Genomic DNA, 26566 nt, shown 5'->3' on the forward strand with positions numbered 1-26566 from the left:
TGTACAAGTAGGGACCCCCCCAAAATCGGAATTTATTTGTAAGAAATTGTGTATTTATTCTTACATGTTTGAACTCCAGTCACCTCCAAAGTACTCTCCATGTGATGCAATAAACCCATTGAGACAATTTTCCCACGCTCAAAACAGTTTTTAAACTCATCTATTTTGATGCCTTTTAGTGCTTCTGCCATTTTTTGTTTCACCTCTTCCATGTCAGCAAAATGTTTCCCTTTGAGGACTTTTTGCATCCAGGGAACAAAAAAGTTGCTGGGGGCAAACTCAGGTGAATAGGGAGGGTGGGGCACAGGGGTCCTGCTGTTTTTGATAAAACTGCTGAACACTCTGAGCACAGGTGTGGGCAGGTGTGCTCATAAGTCACTCATCATGAAACAGGCAAATGCACTGAAAGAGTCTGCAAAAAAAATTCACTGAAGCTGAACGCAGCCTCTCACAACAATGCTAGCTGGTACACTGATACGGATGGCTTCCTAGAATGTTCATTTAGTGTGGGATGTCTGTACTACAAGGGCCCTCCCTCCAGAAGACCATTCCAGTGTTTTGGGGTCCCTCCTCACAAGCAAGGAAAGAGTAAGCTTTGAATCCCACCATGGTCAGAAAAATAATGTCCCTCCAAAGATGTCCAGGTCCTAATCTCCAGGGCCTGTGAATATGTTACCTTACATGGCAAGAGGGACTTTGCAAATGGCATTAAGCTAAGGATCTAGAGTTCAGCAGTTATCCTGGGTTATCCAGGGTGGCCCAGTGGATCACGGGGTCTTCATAAGAGGCAGCAGAGGGGTCAGAGCCAGAGAAGGACAGCTGGTGACAGAAGTGAGGCTGCAGTGATGCAGGCCCCCGAGACAAGGCCGGGCAAGGTCAGGAAAAGTATTCGGCCCTGGGGCCGCCAGATGGAACCAGTGCTGTGACACCGACTGTGGTGATTCTGGACTTCTTACTTCCAGAACTGTGGGATAGTAAGTTTGTATTGTTTTAGCCACTGAGTTTGTGACACTTTGTTACAGTGGCCCTGGGACCCTCACACACCAGGCCCAACCCGTATGGGACCAGCTTCTCAGGCTATCTGGTGAGCTCTTTCCGATGGAGTCGATGGAATACATGAAAAAAACAAAACACAGGAAAGTAGAACATGAAGGGAAATGCAATAATCACCAAAGAAACTGTACATGTGAAGGTGTTTTATTCTCCTGGGACATCACATGGCAGCTCACCACGAAAGAGGATCGGGTGCAGCTGGGGGACAGATGCCCTTCCGACAAAAAGCAGAGCTAGGGCAACGCTCAGAAAGGACCTCCAGACCTGGGCTGCCATCGCAGCTGACGGCTGCTGCACCAGGGACACTGGGAGGGAGACAGGGAGGAAGGAGGTAGCCACCCCCCGCTAGGAGCTATGGGGCCAAGGCAGGGAGACCAGGCAATGCCCACCTCTTCCTGCTCAGACCCACACCTAGATGACTATACAACCCTCATTGGCATACAACCCTGCCTGTCCCCAAGTCTCAAATCACAGTGTGCTAGAAGAGGAATTCAATTTAAAACAGCACAGAGCTTCAGAATACACATTCTCCCTTACTCGGGCCCATAAACCCTTCCAGGCACATCACTCTGGAGATGGTTACATGTTCTATGGCATTATTTCCTTTTCCACAGGAAAAAAAAACACCATTCACCTGTAGGTCTGAGAATAAGGGGCAGGTAGCTTTCCAAATGGAACAGGGAGGCAAATTGACAGTGTCTCCTTGGAGACCCAAGACAGAAGCTGGTGGCCTGTGAGAGCTGAGACAATAAAGGACCCAGAGAGACTAATCCAGAGGGACGAGAGGCAGGCAGGTGACTGAGATATAGAAGGACCAGAACAGAGTGCAATGAGGTAACAGCCAGGAAAGCAACGAAGGGTAAGAGTCATTCTGGCAAAGCAGAGTGGCCTCAGCGTGGTAGCATGAGGACAACTTTCACCACTAGAGTTGCTATCAAAAATATCTAAGAGGCCCTGGCTGGTGTGGCTCCACCTGCAAACCAAAAGGTCACAGGTTCGATTCCCGGTCAGGGCACATGCCTGGGTTGCAGGCCAGGTCCCCAATTGGGAGCCCGCAAGAGGCAACCACGCATTGTTTCTCTCCCTCTCTTTCTCCCTCCCTTCCCTTCTCTCTAAAAATAAATAAATAAAATCTTTCCTAAAAACCTAGGGGGGACAGAACTCTTGAACCCACTATCACAGAGAAATCAGAACTTTTCCCAAGGCCTTATGGAGAAGTGGCCCACGCACACTCTGCTTTTCCAGTAGCAGATATTTCTCCGGAATGCCACAGAAACAGGCAGCCACGTGCGAGTCCTGTCTCCACTCTTCCCTCACCAGCACCCCCATCCCCACGGTCTGGGACCCCCGTCTCTTTAGGTGGGACTCTGGTTGCTTTATGTCCACGTGGAACTGTTTGCACTCTTAGATCCAAAAGACAACAGATCGTGCAGGCTCAGGAAGACGAGGGCTCCCATGTGAAAGGTGTGCCAGCGGCTCAGACGGGAGACGGCCACCGACCTCGAAGGCCTGGCGGGCGTTTATTGTGGGGGCTCCACCTGCAGGCACCCTCTCCTTATCGACTACACCTAATCCTCCCCCCAAGTTTGGTATATATACACCCCAGGAAGACACTATTTTTCACAGTAAGTTGATAATTAGGCTTATGTGTAAATTTTTAGGATATCTGTTCTTTTATTTCTTATGATCTGAATATTGTTTGCTTTTTAAAAGGACACATTTGCCCTGGCCAGGTGGTGCAGTTGGTTAGAACACAACTCTGACACGCCACTGTTGTGGGCTTGATCTGTAGTCCGGGCACATGCAAGAGGCAACCAATGAATGCATACGTAAGCGGAACCAATCTCTCTCTCCCCTTCTCTCTAAAATCAATTTTTTAAAAATTAAAAGAAAACACACACTCACAGAAAACATACCTTTCATTTTAACTAAAAACAAGAAATTGCTTTTTCTTTTTAAGAATGACAATCTAGCCCTGACTAGTGTGGCTCAATTGGATGGGTGACATCCCTCAAGGGGAAAGGTCGCCGGGTCGACGTTTCTCTTGCACATCAATGTCTGTCTCCTTTTCTTTCTCCCGTCCTGGCCCTCTCTCTAAAGACAAATAAATAGACAAAATCTTTTTTTTAAAGGGATGGGGGTCTATTGAGGATATTACACTGTGAAATCGGCTGGGCCCACCAGGATGGCTACCATCAAAAACACATAATAACGAGTGTTGGAGAGAGGATGTGGGGAAATCTGAACCCTTATATACTGCTTGGAGGAACGTACATCTTTTGTGCAGCCACTTTGGAAATCAGTGGCAGTTCCTCAAAATGGTAAACAGGGGGTAACCACATGGCCTAACAACCCCACTCCTGGGTGCATGCCACAGAAATGAAAACACAGATCCACACAAAACCCATGTAAGCAAGCTAACAGCATAATTCACAACAGCCAGAAGCGGAGGCAACCCAAGTGTCCATCAACACATGAACAGATAAACAAAGTGTGGTCCGGCCGTACCATGAGGTATCAGCCACAGAAGGACCGGAACCACTGACACACACTGCAGTGTGGATGAGCCTGGAATACACTGTGTTAAAAGTCAGATCCAAAGGGCCACACGGTGTATGATTCCATTTACATGAAATGCCCAGAACAGGCAAATCTGTAGGGACCGACAGTAGACTGGTGGTTGCCAGGGGCTGGGTAGCAGGGTGTTGGCGGGAAATGGGAACAGTTAAAGGGAAGAATTTCTTTTTAGGGAGAAGAAAATGTTCTAAAATTGATGGTGGTGATGGCTGCACAACTCTAAATATACTGAAAACCATAGAATTGTCTATTTTAAATGGGTAAATTACATGGTATGTGAATTGTATCTCAATAAAGCTATCTTTAAAAAACCAAAATTTAAAAAATACATAAAGATGTCAGAAAGCAAAAAAAAAGTGCCATTCTATGGTCTATCCTCCTAGAGCTGTGTTTTCTCTAAAGGTATATGGCTAAGTAGAACAGAAATAGAGATAGAGGAACATATTTTTAAGATAAAAGGGAGATTACATTATATATCCTGATACGTAGTCAGCTTTTTCCTTTCACATCATGCCATGGACAGCCTGCCAAATACGAATATAAAAGGTTAGTGGCCAAACAGCACCCGAGGTCTGAATGACCATCACTGTTCAATTCACCGACCCCGACACTGACCGACAACCCGGTCCTCGCCAACTCCTAATGATTAGGAGCAGCACAGAATGAGACTCTAGGGTAGGGGGTCTCTGCACAGCTGTCTGACCGCTCTCTTAGGATGAATTCTGCTCGGTGGAAGGGTCTCCACTGTCCTAAGGCTTTGGTGCATGATGTCATGTGGCACTCCCGAAAGGGGGAACTAACATACCCCAACCTACTGACACAGAGCCTTACCAATATTTTCAAACTTTGCTAAACTGATGGAAAAAATATCTACCTTATGTGTACGAGCACTTTCTTTCTCATTTTCTGTCAAAATGCCTTTGGCCCATTTTCTTTTTTTGTCGTTTTTTATTATATTTTATTGATTATGCTGTTACAGTTGTCCTGATTTTCTCCCCTTTGCCCCCCTCCACCCAGCACCTCCCACTCCCTCGGGCAGTCCCCCCACCCTTGTTCATGTCCATGGGTCCTGTGTATAAGTTCTTTGGCTAGTCCATTTCCTACACTGTACCTTACATCCCCTGGCTGTTCTGTGACTACCTATTTGTACTTCTTAATCCCCTCACCTCCTCACCCATTCCCCCAACCGCCCCCATCTGGCAACCATCAAAATGCTTTCTGTATCCATGATTCTGTCTCTGTTCTTGTTTGCTTAGTTAGCTTTTTTAGATATGTACGTATTTTTTTAGATAAGTATATATTTTTGCCATTTTATTGTTCATAGTTTTGATCTTTTTCTTAAAATAAATCCCTTTAACATTCCATATAGCATTGGTTTGGTGATGTGAACTCCTTTAGTTTTTGCTTGCCTGGGAAGCTCTTTATCTGCCCTTCAATTCTAAATGATGGCTTTGCCAGGTACAGCATTCTTGGCTGTAGGTCCTTGCTTTTCATGACTTTGAATATTTCTTGCCAATCCCAGTCTGCAAAGTTTCTTTTAAGAAATCAGCTGACAGTCTTATGGGTTCTTATGGGTAATCCCCTCTAGACAACTAATTTCTTTTCAATTTTTGCTTTGAAGATTTTCTTTTTATGTTTGCCCTTTGGCATTTTAATTATGATGTGTCTTAGAGTAGGTCTCTTTGCATCCATTGTGTTTGGGAGTCTCTGTACTTCCTGGACTTGCAAGTCTATTTCCTTCACCAAATTAGGGAAGTTTTCTTTCATTATTATTTCAAATAGATTTCCATTTTCTTGCTCTTTCTCTTCTCCTTCTGGTAGCCCTATGAGACAAATGTTGGAATGCTTGAAGTTGTCCCAGAGGCTGCTTATACTATTCTCATTTTTTTTGGATTCCTTTTTCTCATTGTTGTTCTGATTGGTTGTTTTTGGTTTTTTCTTCCTTATATTTCAAGTCATTGATTTGATTCTCAGCTTCATCCACTCTACTATTGTTTCCCTGTAAATTGTTCTTTATTTCAATTAGTGTATCCTTCATTTCTGACTAGATCATTGTTATGCTGTTGGGTCCTCACTAAGTTCCTTGAGCATCCTTATAACCAGTGTTTTGAAATCTGCATCTGATATTTTGCTTATCTCCATTTTGTGTAGTTCATTTTCTGGAATTATAATTTGTTCTTTCATTTGGGCCATGTTTCTTTTTTCTCTTCATTTTGGCTGCCTCCCTGTGTTTGTTTTTATGTATTAGGTAGAGCTGTTATGACTCCCTGTCTTGGTATTATAGCCTAATGTCGTAGGTGTCCTATAGGGTCCAGTGGCACAGCCTCCCCTATCACCCAAGCTGAGTACTCAAGGGGCGCCCTTTGTGTGGGCTGAGTACACCCTCCTGTTGTAGTTGAGCCTTGGTTGCTCCCATTTTCTATTAAATACCCATCTTTTCATATTATTTCCATGCTCAGGATATTAATCCACTGAGAATTTATAAATTTATGTTGTAAATTAAAAGACAAATCACTAAAGCACAACATATAAAGAATATATTTTTAAACTAGACACACCACAAATTTGTTATCAATATCTGCCATCAGTGTGCAAGGACGGGCATGTGATCCGGCCATTCCCAAAGTGTGTTCTCCCAGAGGAACAAGGAGGTCCCTGCACTCGGGAGCTGACACTGCCCATGGCGGAAAGGCCACTTCAGCCCTGATCGTGGCATCTCTCAGGACATGGTAGCCCTTCCAGCTTCAAGTAGGACCCTCGAGGGGTTGTAAGCAGGGCAAGCCACACAGTCCGTCCCCCCTCCCTCTAGCCTTGCAGAGGACAGAGGTGGGATGAAGCACCCCCCAATCCCAAGTGACAACCCCCACAACCAACGTGGTTGTCTAGACGGCCCACCCCTCCTTCTTGGTGAACAAGAAAGTTTGCTGTTGTCTGTTCATGGGCAGCAGGGTTGCTAGTTTATTCCAAAAGAAAAAGGAAACCAACCATCAGGTGATTGGGAGCAAGGTGGGTTCTCCCACCCCCACCTTCTCCATGTGCCTGGCAAGACAATATATTCCTTCCAGAGGAGTCAAACGGGCCACGTAACCTTGAGCTTCCCCTTCTCATTAGAGGCTTTAACCTGGGGTATCTCTCCCCACAGGCCTGGCTTTGTCACCAGCCCAAGGTCAGCAGAGTCAGATTCGTGATTCATGTCCCTGCACAGTGGGCTCCCACTTACAGCCTTAGGGCTCCAGAACCCTCTTTCCAAATAAAGAAAAAATGCCGCCCAAAGGACTTGGCTTGCCTTAAATATGCTATCTGACAGGAGGAAATTAATGCGTACAGCGGCATCTGCCTCCGAGGCTGGCCAGAGTGACAGATCTTCCCCTTGGTAATTACAGAGGGAAGTTCAAGAGAAGCTTCACAGAGTCAAGCAAACTCTCCTAAGGAAAGAAAGAAAAAACCTCCCCCAGAAAGCCAAGTTGATCTTGAAGGAGCACTCTGACAAGGGAAAACCACTGGCACCCCTCCCCCTCCTCCCACAGCCCAGATGTGCAGCCGAGAGAGGCTGAGACGGGGCCCCATTTGGGAGCCACAGAGAACACTCCGACTTCTCCATGAGTCATTTCCCAGCATCTGCAAGGCTGGCACGCCCCATCCCACACCAAGGCTGCTGCCGCTGCAACAACAATGTTTGCTCATGAGAAAACAGCCGTGAGCCTGGTTTTCCCCAGTTTCATGCTCTTTCGCAAATGCCTGCGTCCATTTCCCAACATCTGGGGTCAGACAGGAGGGGTGAGGGAGCTGCTGAGCTGCTCCATATTCGGGGTTGATGGAAAGGCTGCATGCTGAAGAATAGCGACCCCACACTGAGTCTCTTTGTGAGAGGCCTATTCCTAAGACAGTCTTTGTGCCTCAAAGTCTGAACGATGGATACCCCACAGAGAGGGCCACTGCCGAGGGCTGAGTGTCCGGAAGCACTGGGTCTCGGCTCCCAGCGGAGAGCCAGGGCTCATTTCCCGGCCCAGCATGAACTGGAAGCCAAGCAAGCAGAGACAGTTTTCCAAAAAGGGCACCAGCCTATCTCTGAACAGCTCCGTGCTCAGCTAATAAAATGTGCATGTGGTTAAATCATTAACTAACAGCTGGATCAAAATGTCATTAACCCAAATGCTGTATTCGAATGTCCACAGCAGAAGAACTGGGCGTGGAAAGGAAGTCAGGGCACCTGCACCCCACACGGACTGCTGGTGCTTAAAGGGTCCGCGTCCCCCACGTCTGCAGCCGGCGGTGCTGCGTCCGACATGGGAAGGCATGCCGCCGATCGACTGTTCCAGAGAGCAGCCTTCCGCTGCCACAGTTACCCTACAGGCAGGCACTCAGGGGCAGGAGGACAGTCTTTTTGCTTTCTGCTAAGTCCACCTCTCACTTCCTTTAAACAGTGATTTTAAAACTCCTTTAAAACCGCTGTGCAGCACAGCCCTCGGTATCTGTGACCTTTCATTATAAAAGGCTTTTTCCCCCTCAAGGTTTCCAATAAGACACTGAGAGGCAAGATGCTCACTCAGTCTCTCGTAGGGAACTCTAACCCTCACTGCAAGGTCACAGCAGCCTCCACAGAGGGGCAACTCCAGGGAGAGAAAGCCACTCAGCAACCGCAAAGGACAGGATGAAGAAATGCATGACCTGTTGCCCACTATCTCACAGATCTGATGTGGGGACTGGGGGAATGTAGTTAACCCTCCCCCAGAAAGAGAATTTAAAGTCAGTGCACAGCTTTTGTCCCAATGCTGAAACAGAAGTGTCCTGGCAGAACAGACTACACATTTTTTTGTCACCTAGACCAATCACAGCATGCACTTCAGGGTCTCAGCAGGCTTGCAGTCAGGTACTGAAGGGTCCGTGGTGGCTGCTGCCAGGTAACAGGGACCCTGAGGACCACTGGGGACCCCGCTCTTGCAGGCAGGGCCATAGGAGCAGGAAGTCAGCATGAAACACACTCAGGATGCTGCTTACACTCGTCCCGATGGACCAGGACTTAACTGGACATCTGTGCATCGGAACCAGAGCCCGACGGCCACCCCCTCAGTGGGCAACCTGCAGCCTGTGTTTCCTGGCCTGACCCAGCTCCAAGGTGCCACGTGGCCAGGGCAAGTTACCTTACCTCTCCCAGACTCAGTTTCCCCATCTGCAAAACTCCTACTCACAGGGATAGGGTGGGGCCCACCAGACACTTTGCATGGCTCCCACCACTGCACAAGGCTCCCAAATGCCAAAATCTGTCCACACCAACTTCTTTCCCCTCGCCCTCCAGGTCTCCCTAACAGAGATCACATGTTCTTCTCAATAAATTACGGTCAGACCCATCCTTACCAAGGCCTGGCCATGCATTTTAAAGTGACTGAAATGATGCTTCTTTGAGAAGCCTGACTCACACACTGGCCAGTTGTGATGACAGAAACATTTTGAACTGCCATAGAAAGGCCCTGAAAGAGGACTGTGTCGGGGAGAAGCCAGGGGATGAGAGGGGAGAGCAGCCTGTGGGGGAAGTTGTTAGGGTCTCGTACCAAAGGTTCTCACTTGCCCAGAGGAAGCCCATTAACTGCAGCATTCTGCCAGCCCAGCAACTGCCCAGCCCACTGCTCCCAAAAGGAGAAAGGAAGGGAGCCACCCTGACCCTCCACCCAGAGGGCGGACAGGACAGGAGGGTGTGAGGGCAGACATGGCTCATTCCCCATGCAAGCGCCTCCAGCTGTGAGCAGACCCACCATCTCTCCCCACAGGTGCCAGCCACACCTACACCGCACAGCTACTAAGCTCTGACTGGACCCGGGCTGGGGCCTTGGGGTGCAGCAGTCGCTCGGTGCTTGCTCAAGGAAAGGAAACCAGCACCTGCTATCTGCTGAGCTTTCTTGTGGTGTTCTGAGAGAATCCTCACATCTGACACGAGGCAGGCTTCTGTGTCTCAGGACAAGTGAGGGAGAAACTGGAGGTGGATGTCAGGAAGAGGGTGCTCGGAACAAGGCCCGCTGGACATGGACCCAGTGAGCCCCTCGGGCTGTCATAAACCCAAGGGACCCACTGCCCACCCCATGGTGGTCCTGGAACTCCCAGGGCCAACTCTGCCAAGAGCTGTCAATGTGAGGAGTCCTCAAGGCCATGGCCAGGACCTTGATGTGGGTGGTCGTCACCCACCTCTCAAGTTGGGGAGAGAGTCCTCACTTAGAATACTGCAAATCTAAACCATTCCTAGATGTGAGAACACAGATGGCTTCTTCAACACAGAATCGCCCCAGATGCAAATACCACTCCTCCAAAACCCGAGAGGAAAGAAACAGGAGGGAGCGGATGACAGGTGGTCGAGTTGTTCTCACCCACCTCACCCAGCTCTGCCCCTCGCTCCTATACCACTGCACGGACGGTGGTCCAGGGCAAGCGCTGTGACTCTGTGTGAGGGTGAGGCCAACCGGCCCTCTGTCAGAAACACAGGGGATGGCAATCAATGGTGTGACAGAGAGCACACGAGGTCTTCGGAAAATCTGATTTACATAGAGCTACCCAGAAAAATTCTCTTCCCAAGACTCATCCATAACAACAACATCACCAATAAGACTGTGGTGACTGAAACACAGGCCTTTCCAGGAAACCTCATGGAGGACCTGCTCCACTGTTAGTGGACTGGATTCTCATTCTCTTAGTCGCGTAAAGACACCTAAAAGGACGTGTCTCCACACCTGGAGTCACCTCCCCAGGACTGTGGGAGGAGGGATCCCCGCCTGGAGCATCCCTGTTGTGGGGGACAAGTTTCCCCACATGGAGCACCCCAGGACTGCGGGACGATGGGCCCATCCATTCCAGCTGGCATGCGGCATCCAGGCTGCAGGCCAGCATTTGTGTCAAACAGACTTTTTTTTAAAGCTTTAATTTGAGAAAATAGAAAGTAAATGCTAAAGAGAAAATGTCACCTGTGTAATCTCTTGATTTCAAAGTCAGTGTTTTCCAATTAACAACATCGTTATTCAAAATGTCTCGGAAAATGAAGTCTGTCTCCCAAACCACAGACTTCCTCCTGGCCTTTCAAATTCTAACCCCAAATAGCTTCTCCCCTCCTAAAAAGTGCGGAGCTGCTGAAGTCTTTCTTGGTTTAGTCATATCGAACACACAAAGTGCTAGTTTCTGAGCAATTTGCATCTTTCAGGAGAAGCAGAGACACCCGCATGGCATTGGCCCACACAGTCCTTCTAAACTAGAGGTGCACACCCATCCGCTTGTGAACAGTCTTTCTCTTGGGTGAGCAAGAACGACAGGATTTGAGAGTCTGTAGTTATGCCCATGTCAATAAATGAGGCAATGAGTTAGCTCCTCCTCAGTTTGCCACAGATAACAGTCATTTTACTGTCTAATTTCTAATTTATGTTAAAAAAACATACAAAAAAAGAACAGAAATACCCCCCATAATCCCAATACACTGAGAAAATAACCACATGGACAACTGTGTTCATATATTCCAGAACAAAAAGGGATCTTACAGTGAACACAGCCTTGTAACCTGCCAGTACCACTCAGCGGACACAGCCAAACTCTGAGAAAGAGAAGCCCCTTTCCAACCAGAACCTGAGGAGTCGCAGGGCTCTGACTTTGGGGAAAGACAAGAAGGGGCGGACAGCGCCGTCTGTGACTTGGTGGACCAGGCCAGGACATGTGGTAGGCCGCTTCCCTTCCAGATTGCAACACACCTACAAACAGGTGAGCGGAAGCAGGAGGGAAGGGGCTTCTGGGCCAGGTGTGGGGCAGGGGCCCAGGGTGAGCTGCGGGGTGGAGATTCCGCACAGTCGCAACCAGAGCTGCCACTGGGGAAGGTGAGGGTCAGATCAGGAATCTTGGGACAGCACCTCACTGAGTGCCAGGAGCTGGATTGGTTGGTTGTTTTTTTTTTTTAGTATTTTATCGGGATTTTCTGGGGGAAGGTGGGCAGTATCACCTTCACAAGAATCACTTACATAGGTAAAAAGAAACGAAAACGCTGATACTTTCTGGAATATTCTTGCAAATGACTACACGAACCCAAGCCCTTAAGAGCTCTTACTTATAACTCTCTTGTCCATATAACGCCAGTACGCTCCTCCTACTAGATAAAGCAGTGACTGGCCACGGTGACCTCCCCTTGCCTGTTTCCGAAGCAGCAGGCGGCCCCTCTGGGGGCAGTCCTGTGACAGAGGTACCGCTCAGTCGGAGCAGGCACTGGCCCTAGCCCCAACCCTGCCCACCCAACTCCACAGAAGCTTTTAGTTTCAACAAACAGTTAACAGATAATGAGTTGCCATTTAAATGATTTAAAAATAGCTCACGTTCAACATCAGGAAGGTATTTCTCCTAGTAGGACAGAAACGTTGCCCCACGTCACTTCCCTGGAGAAGAGACAAGGTCAGGGAGAAAGAGAGGGCTTGTTCTCCCAAATGTGTTGGAGCCTATGAGCTCTGACCAATAAATCTGCAGCAGATACGATCTCTCAATGTCCGTTCTCCCCCGTCAGAAATAAAGAGAAAGATAAAACAAATGCGGGCACTTTCACTAAGATGTCTGTTCAGTACCCAGGAGTGATGCTACAGACACCAGTGAGTTACTGCTGGTGGACACACAGTATGGTCAGGGCCTGGTCCGAACCCCAGGGGCAACCTTCAGCCGGAGAAAAGGAGGGGAAGAAACACGTTTTCCCTCTTCTCACACATTCCGTCTGCACTTAATGCTGAGTCAGAAGACAGACGATGCTGGGCTGCAGCCGCTGAGCTCAGGGCTGACCCTTGCCCCCAGAGGCCGTGGGAGGACTCCACTACGTGGGACCACTACATCCCTTGCTCAGACAGAGCACAAGGCCCTGCTGGATCTGACCAGCTGCCTGCCAGGAAGCCGAGCGCTTAGGCTTTTTGAGTTCAGAAATCACATGTAGATTTTTTGTTTTCTACAGTGGCTTTGCCAAGTACAAGACCAAATCTCAGAGGTGATGCTGAGCCTGAAGGAGGTATGCTGGGGAGATGCAAGACGAGGGCACAGTCACTTCCTGGAAGGCAACAACCAAACCCGGGGGTGGGGCACGCTCACAACTGCCTGCGCTGCTGGCCTGGTCCACACAGGAGCCCCCCACCCGCCCCCGGCCCCTCAGGTTTGTCCACTTTCTCCACGTACCCAGCTGCCATCTGAGTCTGGGCCTTTGTCCCCCTGGACTCTTATAGAGGCCCCCAGACTGGTCTGCCTCTGGACTCTGCCTCTCTAATCAAGGCCACTCAAGAATGTAAGCGGAATCTTTCTGTGGTCTTCACATATGGCCTCTCCACCGTTCTCTCTGCTCTCACCCCTGGAACTCCTACGAGACAATTCGGACATCATTCTATCTCTGTGTCTCCTCTAAACCTCTCCTCCTTTCCATTTCTTTGTGTCTCTGGGGTATATTTCAAACTTACCTTCTAATTTACCAATATTCCCTTCAGCTATGTCTAATCAGCTATTTTGATTTGTTCACTGAGCTTTTCATTGAAATTCTTTTCTTCACTTCTGGAAATTCTATTTTGTTCTTTTTCAAAATGGCTCAATAATTCTTTATTGTTTCTTTTCCTGTTCATGTTCTTAATTTTATCTATTACTTTATATTCATCAAACTTCATTGACATTCTACAAACTCTGCAGGTCTGATTCTACTGTCTGTTGTTTCTCTTGGCAAAGGCCTCTGATGCCTTTATTTTATGTGTTCTTTGTGTATTTCCTCCTCTGAGCTCGTCCGAGCTCATGTTCCTTAGAACTTTTTTCTTTTTAAGTATTTTTCATTGACTATGCTATTACAGTTTTCCCAATTTTTCCCCTTTATCTCCCCTCCACCCTGTACTCCCAACCCTTCAGCATCCCCCCTACTTAGTTCATGTCCATGGGTTATACATATAAGTTCTTCGAGTCCTCTGTTTCCCATACCATTTTTATTTCTCCCCGTCTATTTTATGCCTACTAATTATGCTTCTTCTTCCCTGTACCTTCCCCCCCATTCCTCCCTTCCCCTTCCCCACTGAAGTCCCTCTGTGTGATGTCCATTTCTCTGATTCTGTTCCTGTTCTGGTTGTTTGCTTAGTTTTCGTTTTCATTGTTTTTCTTTTCTCTTTTAGGTTCATTTGTTGATAGTTGTGAGTTTGTGAGTTTGTCATTTCATTTTCATATTTTATCTTCTTTTTCTTAGATAAGTCCCTTTAACATTTCATATAATAAGGACTTGGCAATGATGAACTCCTTTAACTTGACCTTATCTGGGAAGCACTTTATCTGCCCTTCCATTGCAAATGAAAGCTTTGCTGGACAGAGTGATCTTGGATGTAGGTCCTTGCCCTTCATTACTTCGAATACTTCTTTCCAACCCCTTCTTGCCTGTAAGGTTTCTTTTGAGAAATCAGCTGATAGCTTTATGGGAACTCCTTTATAGGTAACTCCTTTTTTTTTCTCTTGCTGCTCTTAGGATTTTCTCTTTGTCTTTAATCTTAGGTAACTTAATGATGATGTGCCTTGGTGTGTTCCTCTTTGGGTCCAACTTCTTTGGGACTCTCTGGGCTTCCTAGAAGTCTATTTCCTTCACCAGATTGGGGAAGTTCTCCTTCATTATTTGTTCAAATAAGTTTTCAATTTCTGGCTGCTGTTCTTCTCCTTCTGGCACCCCTATAATTTGGATATCACAACGTTTCAGGTTGTCCCAGAGAGTCCTCAGACTCTCTTCATTTTTTTGGATTCTTGTTTCTTCGTTCTGATCCAGTTGGATATTATTTCTTCCTTTTGTTCCAAATCATTGATTTGAGTCCTGGCTTCCTTCTTGTCACTGTTGGTTCCCTGAACATTTTGCTTTATTTCATTTTGGGTATCTTTCATTTGTCCTTTCATTGTTCGACCAAGCTCAATCAGTTCTGTGAGCATTTTGATTACCAGGGCTTTTAAATTCTTCATCAGATAGGTTGGCAATCTCCTCATCACTTAGTTCTCTTTCTGAGGTTTTGCTGTGTTCTTTCATTTGGTTCATATTTCTTTGTCTTGGCCCAGCTGACAGATTATAAGGGGGCGGGGCCTTAGGTATTCACCCTGACAGGGCAACCCTCTTTGCTGTGCTGCCTGTGTGGGAGGGGCCACAGAGGGAGCAATGCAGCTCACCTGCTCCTCTCTAGCGCACTTTCCAACATAGAGTCAGACTGGAAGTATCTCCCACCGTGGCAACCCCAGCCATAGCCCACAGTCAGCTTTGAGTCTCAGTTTTCCCCTTAAGTCAGTCCCTCCCTGTGGCTCTGCCCAGCTCAGCAGTCAGCCCCGCCCCTCAGCCACCTGGGGTGGGGGTTCTGAGTCTGCCTGCAGGGTCCACTGTCTTATGGTCTGGTTGTTCTGGTTGATTTTTTTCTTTAATTCCTTGGTTGTCAGAGTTTCGTGCAGTTTAATTTTCTGGAGATTTTGGTTGTTTATTGATTTTAGATTTGTTGTTATCCTCCTTTTGGTTGTGCGAGGAAGGGAAGGGTTTCTACTTACGCCTCCATCTTGGCCAGAACTCAGAAGGAACTTTATGTAGGAGAATTCTTTGGGGCTTGTATTGAAAAAATGATTTGATTTGCTTTTGGCTGGCATAGTGGATATTACAAACTACTGATCCAGGACTACATTAATGTATATGAATAGACTGAGGTTTTTCAACCACAGATGTTTTGTGGCAAGCTATAAACTCACAAGAGAGACAGTTTTTGGTTTCAAACATTCAGCACCAAGTGGTGCCAGCAATTTTCCTTACTAACTTCTTTTATAAAATGGTTTTGCCTTTTCCATTACACTATATAGTAGAGCTTTGGGGTCACTAGCTTGCAAAACCCAGCAGTGGGAATAGAATTTTTGCCTCAATACTAAATGGCCACATAGACCCACATATTTTAAATAATGGAATTATTTTGTGTAGGTTTGTCTCTTTCTTTGCTACCCGTCGTAACTTCCTGCTTACAGAACCCCCTCTCCTTACTTGGCATATTAGATAAGTGTATGATAAATATTCAGTAACTAATGAATACTTAATAAACAAAAATAATTAAGTTCATTAAAACTCTCTGTAAGGAAAGTGTGGATAGTCTGCGAAGGGGTTAGCAGCTCTGATGAGCTGGGAGCGTACCCTCGGCACACCCGCTGGAGTGAACTGGCTACTCAGGACAGCGTGTTAGGGACTCCCACCTGATTCCGGCTGTAACACAGCTGGCTTCCCAGTAAGGACAGTATTACCACATCATCGTTTTTATTTAGCTCTTACCCTCCCTTTCCTGCCTCACAAATGTATCTTCTAGTACCACCAGAATCAGAAACCATGATTTCTACTTCTAAATTTGTCTGAAATATTTTGAAGACAGTGGTCCCCATTTTTCAACCTCACTTAAACAGACTTTGGGAACAAGAATCAATCAATCAATCAATCAATCAATAAACATACATATAAAAATAAATACCAGAAACAAATAAACAGGGGTTCCCAAATATATTCCCTTCCCAGAGATCCTCATTCAGTGGGTCTGGGGAGAGCCCCGCTTTACAGAGACGGACAGTAATCTTCCAATCCCCTCGGTTTATGAACCACGGGCCTCCAACATCGACTAAACACAAAAGGGATCTTTCTCACATTGAGCTAAGGGAAACGAGCCTTGAAGGTTACAGTCACATCGTCACCCCCCGTATCATCTCATCATCAACGCAAAGCCAGACTTGACTCCTGACAAACTCCTCAGACTTTTCATTTTTCTTCAGAAGTTATTTCAGAGAATCTGGAGTGTGCGTTAAAATGCCGCAGCAGCTGTGAGAGCTCAGCCTCGGGAGGAGCCTCGCCAGGGTTGGCGGCAGCGGTGCAGATGGAGAGTGAAATGTGTCTACATCTCAGGGGCAGGAGATCCTTAGCAGTTTTCTAAAAATTAAATTCATTAAGTCATTGGAACGTGCTGTTTGCTCCCACTTAGAAGTAGCAACATGCAAGGATATAATTCATCTGCCAAAAATGTTCTCAAACTCAAAATAGCTGTGTGGATGGACCCACACAACCCATAATTCTAAACCCGAAGGTGGGGCCCCTGGCTGCACAGGAATTCTTCTGCACTCCGTTCACCACTTCCTATAAACAGCAGGCTTTACCGGCATTGGTGTGCTTCCCCAGGCTGCACCCACCAGCCCCCACCCCACCTGCTGCCACGTGTGTAAAGAGAGGTTCTGCAGCCTCACTGTTCACATTTCTGGTTTCTCTTGCCATCCCCTGAGACTTCTCTACGGATGCCACCACTTCCTATCCCCTGGGGTGTGGTCCAGGGCCAACAGTAGCAGCATCTCTCCGAAACTTGTTAGATATGCAAATTACAGTCCCACCCCAAACATCCTGGGGCAGACATCTGTTTTAACCAGCCCTCCAAGTGATTTGCAGGAAAGCTAAAGTCGAGAAGCACTGATGTGTTTATTGTACAGCAAACATCTCAATCTTAAAACCTGTTAAGTGCTGCTCTTTCTTACCTGACCCCTGTCTTCCCCAAATTGTATCAATAGATGTTTTCTAGGTCTCCTACCTCAGTGAATAACTACTTCCATGGCCATCTTAGGCATACCTATCTAGATAAATTTAAAGGAAGGCGGAAGGGAAAGTTTTCCAAATATTTATCCACGGAAAACCTGTGGGTTTTCCCTATATATTTTTTAATTTATTGATTTGAGAGAGAGAGGGAGGGGGAGAGGGAGAAACATCAACTTGTTGTTCCACCTATTTATGCACTCACTGGTTGATCCTTGCATGTGCCCTGGACCAGGGTTCAAACCCACAATCTTGACATATGGTGATGACGCTCTAACCAACTGAGCTAGCCAGCCAGGGCCTCAAAATCCTTGATTTGTACACTTTTGTTGCTGTACCCACTTTCCAGTTCATCTCTAATAAGAAATTATCTCACCCTGGCAGGTGTGGTTCAGTGGATTGAGCGCTAGCCCTCGAACCAAAGGGCTGCCAGTTCAATTCCCAGACAGGGCACATGCTTGGGCTGCAGCCCGGGTTGGCTGGCAGTTGGGGGTGCACCAGAGGCAACCACCCAATGTTTCTCTCCCTCTCTTTCTCCTTCCCTTCCCCTCTCTCTAAAAAATAAATAAAATATTTTTTTAAAAAAAGAAAGAAATGATCTCAGAGGCAAATACACAGTTACATATGTGCTCTTTGCTCTCTTATGATGTTCAGTCCTGGGCATCACAAGCATCTGGAGAGTATCAGCTCACTACCGAGGATGGACGCTCAGGCTGGCACTGCCCCGTACGCCAGAGCCCATGTGAACATCTGCTCATCCTCACACAAACTAAACAACCCAGGAGATGGCAAGATGGCATATGTGTTCAGGATATTTTTCCATACGGAAGAAAACTTATCAGTATCAAAGAAAGCAAGAGCAGACTCTACCAGAGTGATTTCTCCACAATTTTGGTCCTGAAAACCTCCTCTTGGTCCAGGTTCACGGTGCAATAGCAGTCTCGCATCTTGTTTGGCCCCGGGTAAGTGGGAAGGTTTTTGGCTTCACCTAAAAAGCAAGTGTAAATATATCATCAACATGGCATAGCATAGAATTATTTCATCCCCTTGCTAAGTACAGACACATTTCCAAACAATGGATTTATTTCACAGCAATGCACCTTCACTTTTGTATACTTATTAGGTCTTTGTAAGGTCTTAGTTTTCTTGCTACAAGTCAAAATATTGACGAAAATACCATTTTCCTGTTAAAAATGCAGAGTAACACACATTAACCTCTAAAACAAATTGACAGAAGGAGGACTCCATCAGCCTAGGAATTACGAATTACTTGTTTTTACTCACATTAGTCTCTTTAATTTAATGTTTAAATTATGGTAAGAAATATATAAATTAAAATTAATCATCTTTAAGTGTACAGTTCGGTAGTGTTAAGTACATTCACACTGTTAAGCAACCAATCTCTAGAACTTTTTCATCTTGCAAAACAAAACTCTGCACCAGCTAAACAACAGCTCCCCATTTCCTCCGCCCCCCCCCCCCCCCCCCGGGCCACCACCCACCTACTTTCTGTTTCTCTGCCTCTGGCTGCTCTAGAACCCTCACACAGTATGTGTGCTGCTGTCTCTGACTTACATAAATGCCCTCAAGGCTCATCCATGCTACACAGCATCCGTCAGAATCTCCTTCCTTCCCAGGGCTAAATGACATTCCATTGTGTGTATACCGCATCAATGATTCAACTCCCAGGTCCCTTTTGTATTCTGAGATTAACTTGACAATATTAGGTCAAAGTTGGGGCAACAATTAAGGAGAACTCTTTTTTACTAATGACAATGAACAATGAACTACAGCTGTTTAATGCAGAACGGTCAGCCAGTGAGGAAAAATTCACAAGAGAACTGCTCTAGGTTGAGTGTCACCCTCCCACATGCCTCTTCCTCCACGCAGAAGCCCTAGGAGCACCGAAGCACATTTGGAGAGAAGGGAGGAACTTTCAAGAAAGCCACCTTGCCTGCCTAGCCCTGCAGAAAGTGCCCTCGATGTCACAACTCCCTATTTGACCCTGGGTCTGTCTGGAGATCATTATCAACACCACAATGGCTGGCATCCTCTGCAAGAAGCCCGGAGCAAGCATGAGGGCTTGTCCAAACACCCCTGTTTACTTGTGAACTGAGAGTGAGCAGGAATGAATGAGAGGTGCCTTTCAACCTGGACAGCTGATGCCCAGGTGAAGTCCACTACATGGAAGAAATGCCTCAGACATGCTATCTCTTCCGAGAGTATTCCTTGTCACCAAATCATTGCGCTTCGAAAGATGTCTGGGCCTGGGCGTCCACAGGCACCAAACTCAGAGCTAGACAGAAAGAATAGGTCTGAGCCCCTCGCACCATGCCCGAGCATTCGCTGATAATGCCTGTTAATACCACTGAGGGCCAACCCACCTCACTCTTGGTTAAAACTGAAAAGAAAGGAAGGGAGGGAGGGAGGGAGGGAGGGATCAAACAAAACTAGAGAAGAAGTTGCTCCAAACTCCATCTTCCAGCTCAGTGCGGAACACTCGGCATCAATCCATGCAGTGTGTGGCCACACCTTCTTTCGCATGACCCCAACCAGAACATACCCTGCAAGTCTAGTGGGGAAATCAGCTCCCTTGAAAAGATGGCCCTCTGTGTGCTGGCATGCCAGGACTCCCAAAGGGCAGAGAGAAACTTGTTTTGTTTGAAGCTTTTCTTTTTTGACTTTTCATTAATATTATTCCTTGAGGCCAAGTAGAGCAGCGGGTTAAGAGAAGTCATTAAATAACTGAGTGGATGTTTTCTGTGCCAATAAGTCTAGTTTCTGATGCACCAAGGTGTTTTTTAGGGTTCCTCACAGTACTGGTAGTAATCTGTACCTGTGGTCACTTCCTGCACATGGCCGAGACATGAGACCTGCTTCTCTGGGCCTCAGTTTCCCCAACTGTAAAAGAAAGAGCTCTTGGCGGCTCCTGTAGCTCTGAGATTCTTCTAATCCCAAAGCTTCCAGAATTTTTTCTTTCTCATTAAGGAATCATCGATGGCTATCAGTGGGTGAAGGAAAAGAACAAATAAATGTCTTCTTTTAGCCACTATTATCCTGAAACCACCTTATTACAACACTTCCTTCCAGAACGTGCCATTTTTACAAGAGTTGAGCAAACGAAAACGTAGCCAATCTGGTAAGAGGCATTTGAATCGGAGCCAAGCTTCAAGTCAGTTGTTAAATGTCAAGAGCCAGATTTTCTGGAGGCTTGTGGCAGATGTGAAAGGTCATGTATGCACATTCATATGCACGCAGAGCAAGTGATGAGCCCACAGACGGAAAGAGTGGGGCGTGGCCCATGGCCTTCTCCACACAGGGAGAGGAGGTACGAGGTACACGCAGAAGCAGTCCCAGGTTCCCTGGCGACAGCTCCTTCCACTGAGCTGCCCTGGTCCAGCAGCCGCAGCACACACACCAGTCCCAACATGGGCCTCCTCGGCCCCCCAGTCCTGGGTCTGGAACCCATCATTAGCGCAGTGCTCACAGATCTTTCACCTCAAAACCAGCTTGTCTTTATTGATTTTTTAGCTGTTACCTTTACGATGTGAATTGGGGCTTATCATATGTTCCTTTGAAAAGTGTTTTTTGCTACAAGTGAGATATTTAGCTGCAAGTTCCTGTGTTTCTTAAAAAGAGAAAAAATACTTTATTAAAAGTCTAAGAGAGGTGGTCATTGTAGACTATGCAGAACCTGCATTTTGCTCCTGTTTATTTTCCAAAGAGCCTCCGAACACAAGCAAGGGGAGCAGACACTTCTCTTCCAGGTGGGGGCTGTCAGGACGAAACAGAAGGAAGAGCTTTCCCTAAACAACAGATGCTGGCAAATGGGAAGATGCCACATTATCTCATTCTGGTACGAATGCGGTCCGAGCCACATTCCTCCCACCCTACAGGCCCCCAATCTGGACTGTTATAGAAACATCCTGGTTGCTATGACAATGGCAACACCAGAGAGCCAGCTGATCGACCTGTGCCAACATTAATAAACCACTCAGACCAGGAGGGTTGGGAGCAGCGGCCAGCACCCTGTAATCTACCCAGGGTCCTTACAGTTGGGGATCCCATCATAAAAGGCCAAGAATGATGAGTTACTCCCAAGTCCCTGCTTGGAGCCCCTCAGCAGAGCGAGTGTGGCTCTCCCAGTTCTCAGGGGTTGTTTCAGCTCAGCCGTACTCAGAACAGATTTGTCTCTTCCACATTGATCATTTATGCCAAAGGCTAGAGGCTGCTTCCCTTTCTAACTTCATATTACGGTGCCTTTTTGTCTTGCTCGGAGAAAAACTCCCTCCCCCCCCCAGTAAGTAGAGATATTTACATAAGAATGTAAAGCTGGCCCTGGTATAAAGTCAGTGCTGAATTATTTATTTTAATGAATAGGTAAACAAAGGACTACAAGGTAAATGAAAAGTCAACTGTGTTTTCATTCTAAAAAGCAAATGAGTAATCATTTTCATCTGACTCCTGCTATTTAACCACATCTCTAAATTTACTGTTCACCAACCAGAACTGTCCATCAGATTTTATAAAGACAGCAAATTTGGTGTGTGATGTCATCTCTGAACACCTAATCTATTAACAGCAATAAAAGGCAGCCCTCAAAGAACAGTAACATAAACAACGCTGAAACAGCAAACCCTGTTTCTGAACACAGGAGTCAGGCACTGGGTGAAGAAAACGAAGGTAGGATCTGGGAGCAGTCATCATCCCCGACTGGTAATGACTCCTGTGTGTGCTCTCGGTGAACGCAGCCAGAAAACCCCAAACCCAAACCCCAAAACCACACCCCCAGGCAGCTGGGTCTCCAGCTGCACCTTGGGGACAGGGAAGGGCCATGTGTGAATGCCATGCCTCACTGGAGGAGCCGAGGGAGGCCTCAGTGCCACCGCCAGGCTCAACCCTGATAATGCAGCACCTTCCTTGTCCTGAAGGCTGGCTTCCCTGGCGCACACTCAGGAACAATGCCCTCTATGCCTGGGGGGCCTGTCAGACACCAGGCACCCCAGTACTGAAGAGTGGCAGCTGAAACCTGGGTCACTCCAGCACCTAGCACGGGGGTCAGTGTGCTCTCACCAAATCCATGCGAGAGAGGACGGAGGAAGGAATGGAGGTGGCACTGGAAGGGAAGAGTGAGGGGTCACAAAGCACCGTCCCTCCAGCTGTGAGCCTGGGGCCAACACCAACAGAACTCCCTAGAGTACATGTCCCAGAGGTGCCTGAATCCACCAGACATCCATGCAGCTACGGCCCTTTGTCCTTTCCTACTTAAGTACGGTTTCCCAACTCAACCACAGACCATCCTCACTAAGGAATGCACACACTGGCCGGGAACCCCTGCAGCAGTCCCATGAGAACAGTCCCCTCCCGGCCCAGAGGCTTCCGTGCGGGGCAGCAGACGCGTGGGGGAACGCTGGCTCTGATGCTCCCCATCTGCACGCAAGCCTTGGGTAACTCCGGCTGGGAACACGCAAATGGGTCTACACATTCTGGTAGCCAGCGGAGCTTATTATAACAAAATAAAAGTCTATTTCCCAAAGACATCAGTTTCATGATTAAAAATTCTATTTCCTTGAATACATTTTTGGCTGCCTTGCTATTTTAGCACCTGATATTAAATAGAACAAAACTCGATCAAGCCAGATGAGGTTGGATCTCTAAATCAAGTTATACACAGCCTCCTCCACTGCACACTGATGCAGACGTCTGGAAACCCCACGCGGAGAGGCCTGGACACCCGCAGCGCCCGGCCGACCACCGTCACCAACACAGCAGACCTCCGCTCTGTGGGGAGAGCAGCACGGGAATAGCGACCTACATCCCTGCCAGATGGTCTCCAATGTCCAAAAAGGGCAGGTAACATGTTACAATATAAAAGACAAGTATATAATAAGGCTGTTAAACTGGAAATTAAAAGTTTAAGGTGTGGTAAAAGGAGGGGAAAAATTACATCTATCCAATCCCAACCTGTGCGACTTAGTGATCAACTGAGCGCTGAGCTTCCTAGCAGCTAAGGTATGAATGGAAATACGATGGAACACACCAGTTCTCCGGGAGGAAACACACTTCCACAGCAGCTCCAGGGCTGGAAGCCTTACACAGGAGGCATTCCGTGACAGGCTGGGCATGTAAGAGATGCAGAAACATGCTCCATGTGGCTGCATCAGGAGAAAGGGGTACACGGTACAAGTCACAAACCCTGTGAAGAGTTCTCGGCAGCAGAGATGGGTGCTAACCGAAGAGCCACTTGCTGCTGCCTCATTTGACTCAAGGCTGTAACTCCCCATGCTCCGGACAAATTCCGACTGCCACTGCCACTCCTCACACCACCACTCCTGACACCTCACCTCACAGCCACACCTGACACCATCTGCCCTGTGCCTCAGCTCTTCAGAGAGCCGGTCTGTCTGCCAAAATGCAGACTGCCCCTACAAGTCCCCATCTGGCCCCACAAGGGGCATCTGGGGTCACCTTGAATCATGGGAATGTCCGACTGGGCGGCAGCCTGTGGCAGGTTGTGAGTGGGGAGGAGATACTTCAAGGCAGAGATGTGTGGCAGCTCTGCAATTACAGAATGCAGGGCTGGCACCCTGCTCCTACCCGGCTCCCTGGGGCCCTGTCCCCCTACCCCCGACCCGTGCAGCTTTGGAACCACGGTCCCCACCCTGAACACTCCAGCCTTGTGCCGTCCCTGAAGTGCCGCCTCCTCCCTCCTCCACTCTCCCTTCCACTCTGGGCTGTCCCATTAATGCCACTTACGCAAACATTCCTTGAAGAGCCTTGGGCCAGAACAGTTATTAAAATTTAGTGAAGCACCTTAGACATCTCTCTGCTTTCACAGAATGATCAGAATTGCTGCAGCGGGGGGGGGGGGGGGGGGGGGGGGCGGGGGGGGCGCCTGAGAAGTCTGAAGGAAAGTACATTTCACGCTCCCAGACAAGAAGCAAAAGCCCGAGACACTAAGAATGGCAGATGGAAAATAAGACACTTCTCCATCTTCAGATTAATTTCATAGACAACAGTACATCCCCAGAATTATTTAGATCTTCCGTTTTGAATTACATGCACCCTATTCAACACCTAAAACCACAAAACTTTAGCTGACTTTGCTCTTTCACTTAAAATCTGGTATTTTTCCTTTAGGAACATAAACGCATGTTCTAGTCTCTTGCGCTTTTCCAATTAGGCTAGAAATGAAAATAGTGTTCTTGACAATAACTCAATCTTGAAATAAAAACCATAAAATTAAGTCGAGAAAGAAAAAAGAAACCTCTAGTTTTGATTTTTAAAATGTCGTGTTGTATGGGTATTTTTGATTCCTTGGAAACTAAAATTTTCTGTGTCTGTTTACAAAGTATTTTTTTCACCTAATGCTGTACCTTGTATCTATTTGCTATTAAGACCAGAAAAGAGCAAGAAGGTACAAAATACAATGTAGGTATGTATTGCTAAGGTCAGGATATTATGGAAACTTCTGGAAGAGTCAGGAGCCCTGGAAACTAGTAACTGTCTCCACACAGGCCTTGGGCCCTCCCCAGAGCAAGACTCACGGGCAGGGAGGCCGCTTCCACGTGGATCCCTGCACACCTGGACAGCGAACAAGAGGTGCCAATGACCGCAGGCCACGCCCCTAGAGGAAGCGCAGGCTGTGGGCCGCCGCTCAGGCACAAGGAGCCTCACGCTCCCCCACCTCCAAAGGACTGATAATGTGACCCAAAGAAGAATCAGGAAAAGGGCGGAATGCCTGGATGTTCACCCTGAGTGAACACCTTGGAAACTGCCCGGAAGAACCCCTGGCCAGCACCTGGGCTAACGCCTGGTGTGCACCTGGGACGGACAGCGGCCCCACACGGCCGCACCCGCAGCCTGCCGTTTTCTCCCGCGGAGGTGCTGAACGTCTGCTCGTGTGTGCCTATGTCGTGCATGTGTGTGTCTGTTGCTGCTTTTTTTTACAAGCTTTACTTGTAAGATAGGGTCAGCATATCATAAAATTCACCCATTGGGACACAGTTCTGTGTTTTTAGTACACCGACAGGGTTGTGCAACCACTGCCGCAATCAACGCTAGAACACTCTGGTTCCCGCAAGAGAAACGCCGGCCTATTTACTACCACACCCCTTTCCCCTCTCCACAGGCCCTGGCACCCTCCAATCTACTTCCCATCCCTATGGCTTGGTCTGTCCTGGATATTTCATATAAACAGAATCACAGAATATGCAATCTTTTGAGTCTGACTTCTTTTGGTCAGCATGACATTTTCAAGGTTCAGAACCACCGCGGCAAGTGTCAGGGATTGGGCCTCTCACCGCTGAGTAATACGTTGTATGAACGTAGCATGATGTGTTCATCCGTCCTTCAGCTGACGGGCATTTGTGCTGTTTCCACCTTTGGGCTATTGTGAAGAATGCTGCCATGGTATCTGTGTGCAAGCGTTTGTGTGAATGTGTTTTGAGTTCTCTTGGCTGTATGCATGAGAGTAGAGTGTTATCCTCTACTCATGAATTGCTGAGCCACAGGGTAATGCCGTGTGAAGAACTTCCAAGATGTTTTCCGCAGCGGCTGCACCATCTGACACTCCCACCGGCGTTGTACATACAAAGGTTCCAATTTCTCCACGCCTTCACTGACGCTTGCGACTGTCCAGCTTTTCAACTACACCTTCACTTTGAATCAAACACTGGTTTTCTTTCTTTCTTTTAAGATGGCAAAAAGAGGGGAGGATGGTAGCAACGGTTTTATTAAGACAGTAAATATCTCTGGCACACGGCCAGGCACATGGACCCTGGGAAGCCCACAGATTCCGTTTCTCTATGAAACTGCCCCGAAGATCACAGATGAAGTTCCCTCTGTAGCAGCAGCAGGTCGAGGATGCATCACTTTGGGTTTCAGGTCCCCTTTCTGACCAGAGGAGTGACCTCCCAGTCCCTAATTCCATCATGAGAGATTCTGGGTTTATACCGCCCACCTTCGAGCACTGGCTTTGAAAACACAAAGAGAAAAGCACGTCCCTTTGTGAGCCAGACCCGAGGAGCAGGCGAGCGTGACTGTGAGGGCACTGCTGCTGGAGGCCCGGGCACCAACCGCACAACAACGAAATCCGTCTGCTTCCTCTCTGCTCCCCAGGGCCGGCTGTGAGTCATGGGGAGAGAAGAGAAGGACAGTTCCCTTTTCTGGAGAAAACTGCAGCAGTTCCAGAGACCTAACCTATAACTTTGTCTCAGGGTTTAAAACTGTTATTACACACGTGTTTTGTGTTGTTGTTATTGTTCAGTAGTACCAGGAATGCATGGTAGGAAATTTCCAGATGCAGGAGTCCAAGATAAAACCTTAAAAGTGCCTCTGTCGCCCCATGCCCAGCCATAGACCCAG

General features: G+C 47.5%; 1 protein-coding gene across 1 annotated transcript in view; it reads right to left on the minus strand.

Annotated features, from left to right (window-relative positions):
• RASA3 (RAS p21 protein activator 3) overlaps window positions 1-26566 on the minus strand; it is a 117200-nt gene that overhangs the window by 60727 nt on the left and 29907 nt on the right. The window contains exon 2 of the mRNA XM_028526700.2: window positions 18071-18188. Within this exon, the coding sequence (XP_028382501.1) occupies window positions 18071-18188 (118 nt within the window). The remainder of the gene's footprint in view (window positions 1-18070; window positions 18189-26566) is intronic.

This window comes from Phyllostomus discolor, chromosome 11, assembly GCF_004126475.2.
Source record: "Phyllostomus discolor isolate MPI-MPIP mPhyDis1 chromosome 11, mPhyDis1.pri.v3, whole genome shotgun sequence".
Taxonomy (NCBI): domain Eukaryota; kingdom Metazoa; phylum Chordata; class Mammalia; order Chiroptera; family Phyllostomidae; genus Phyllostomus; species Phyllostomus discolor.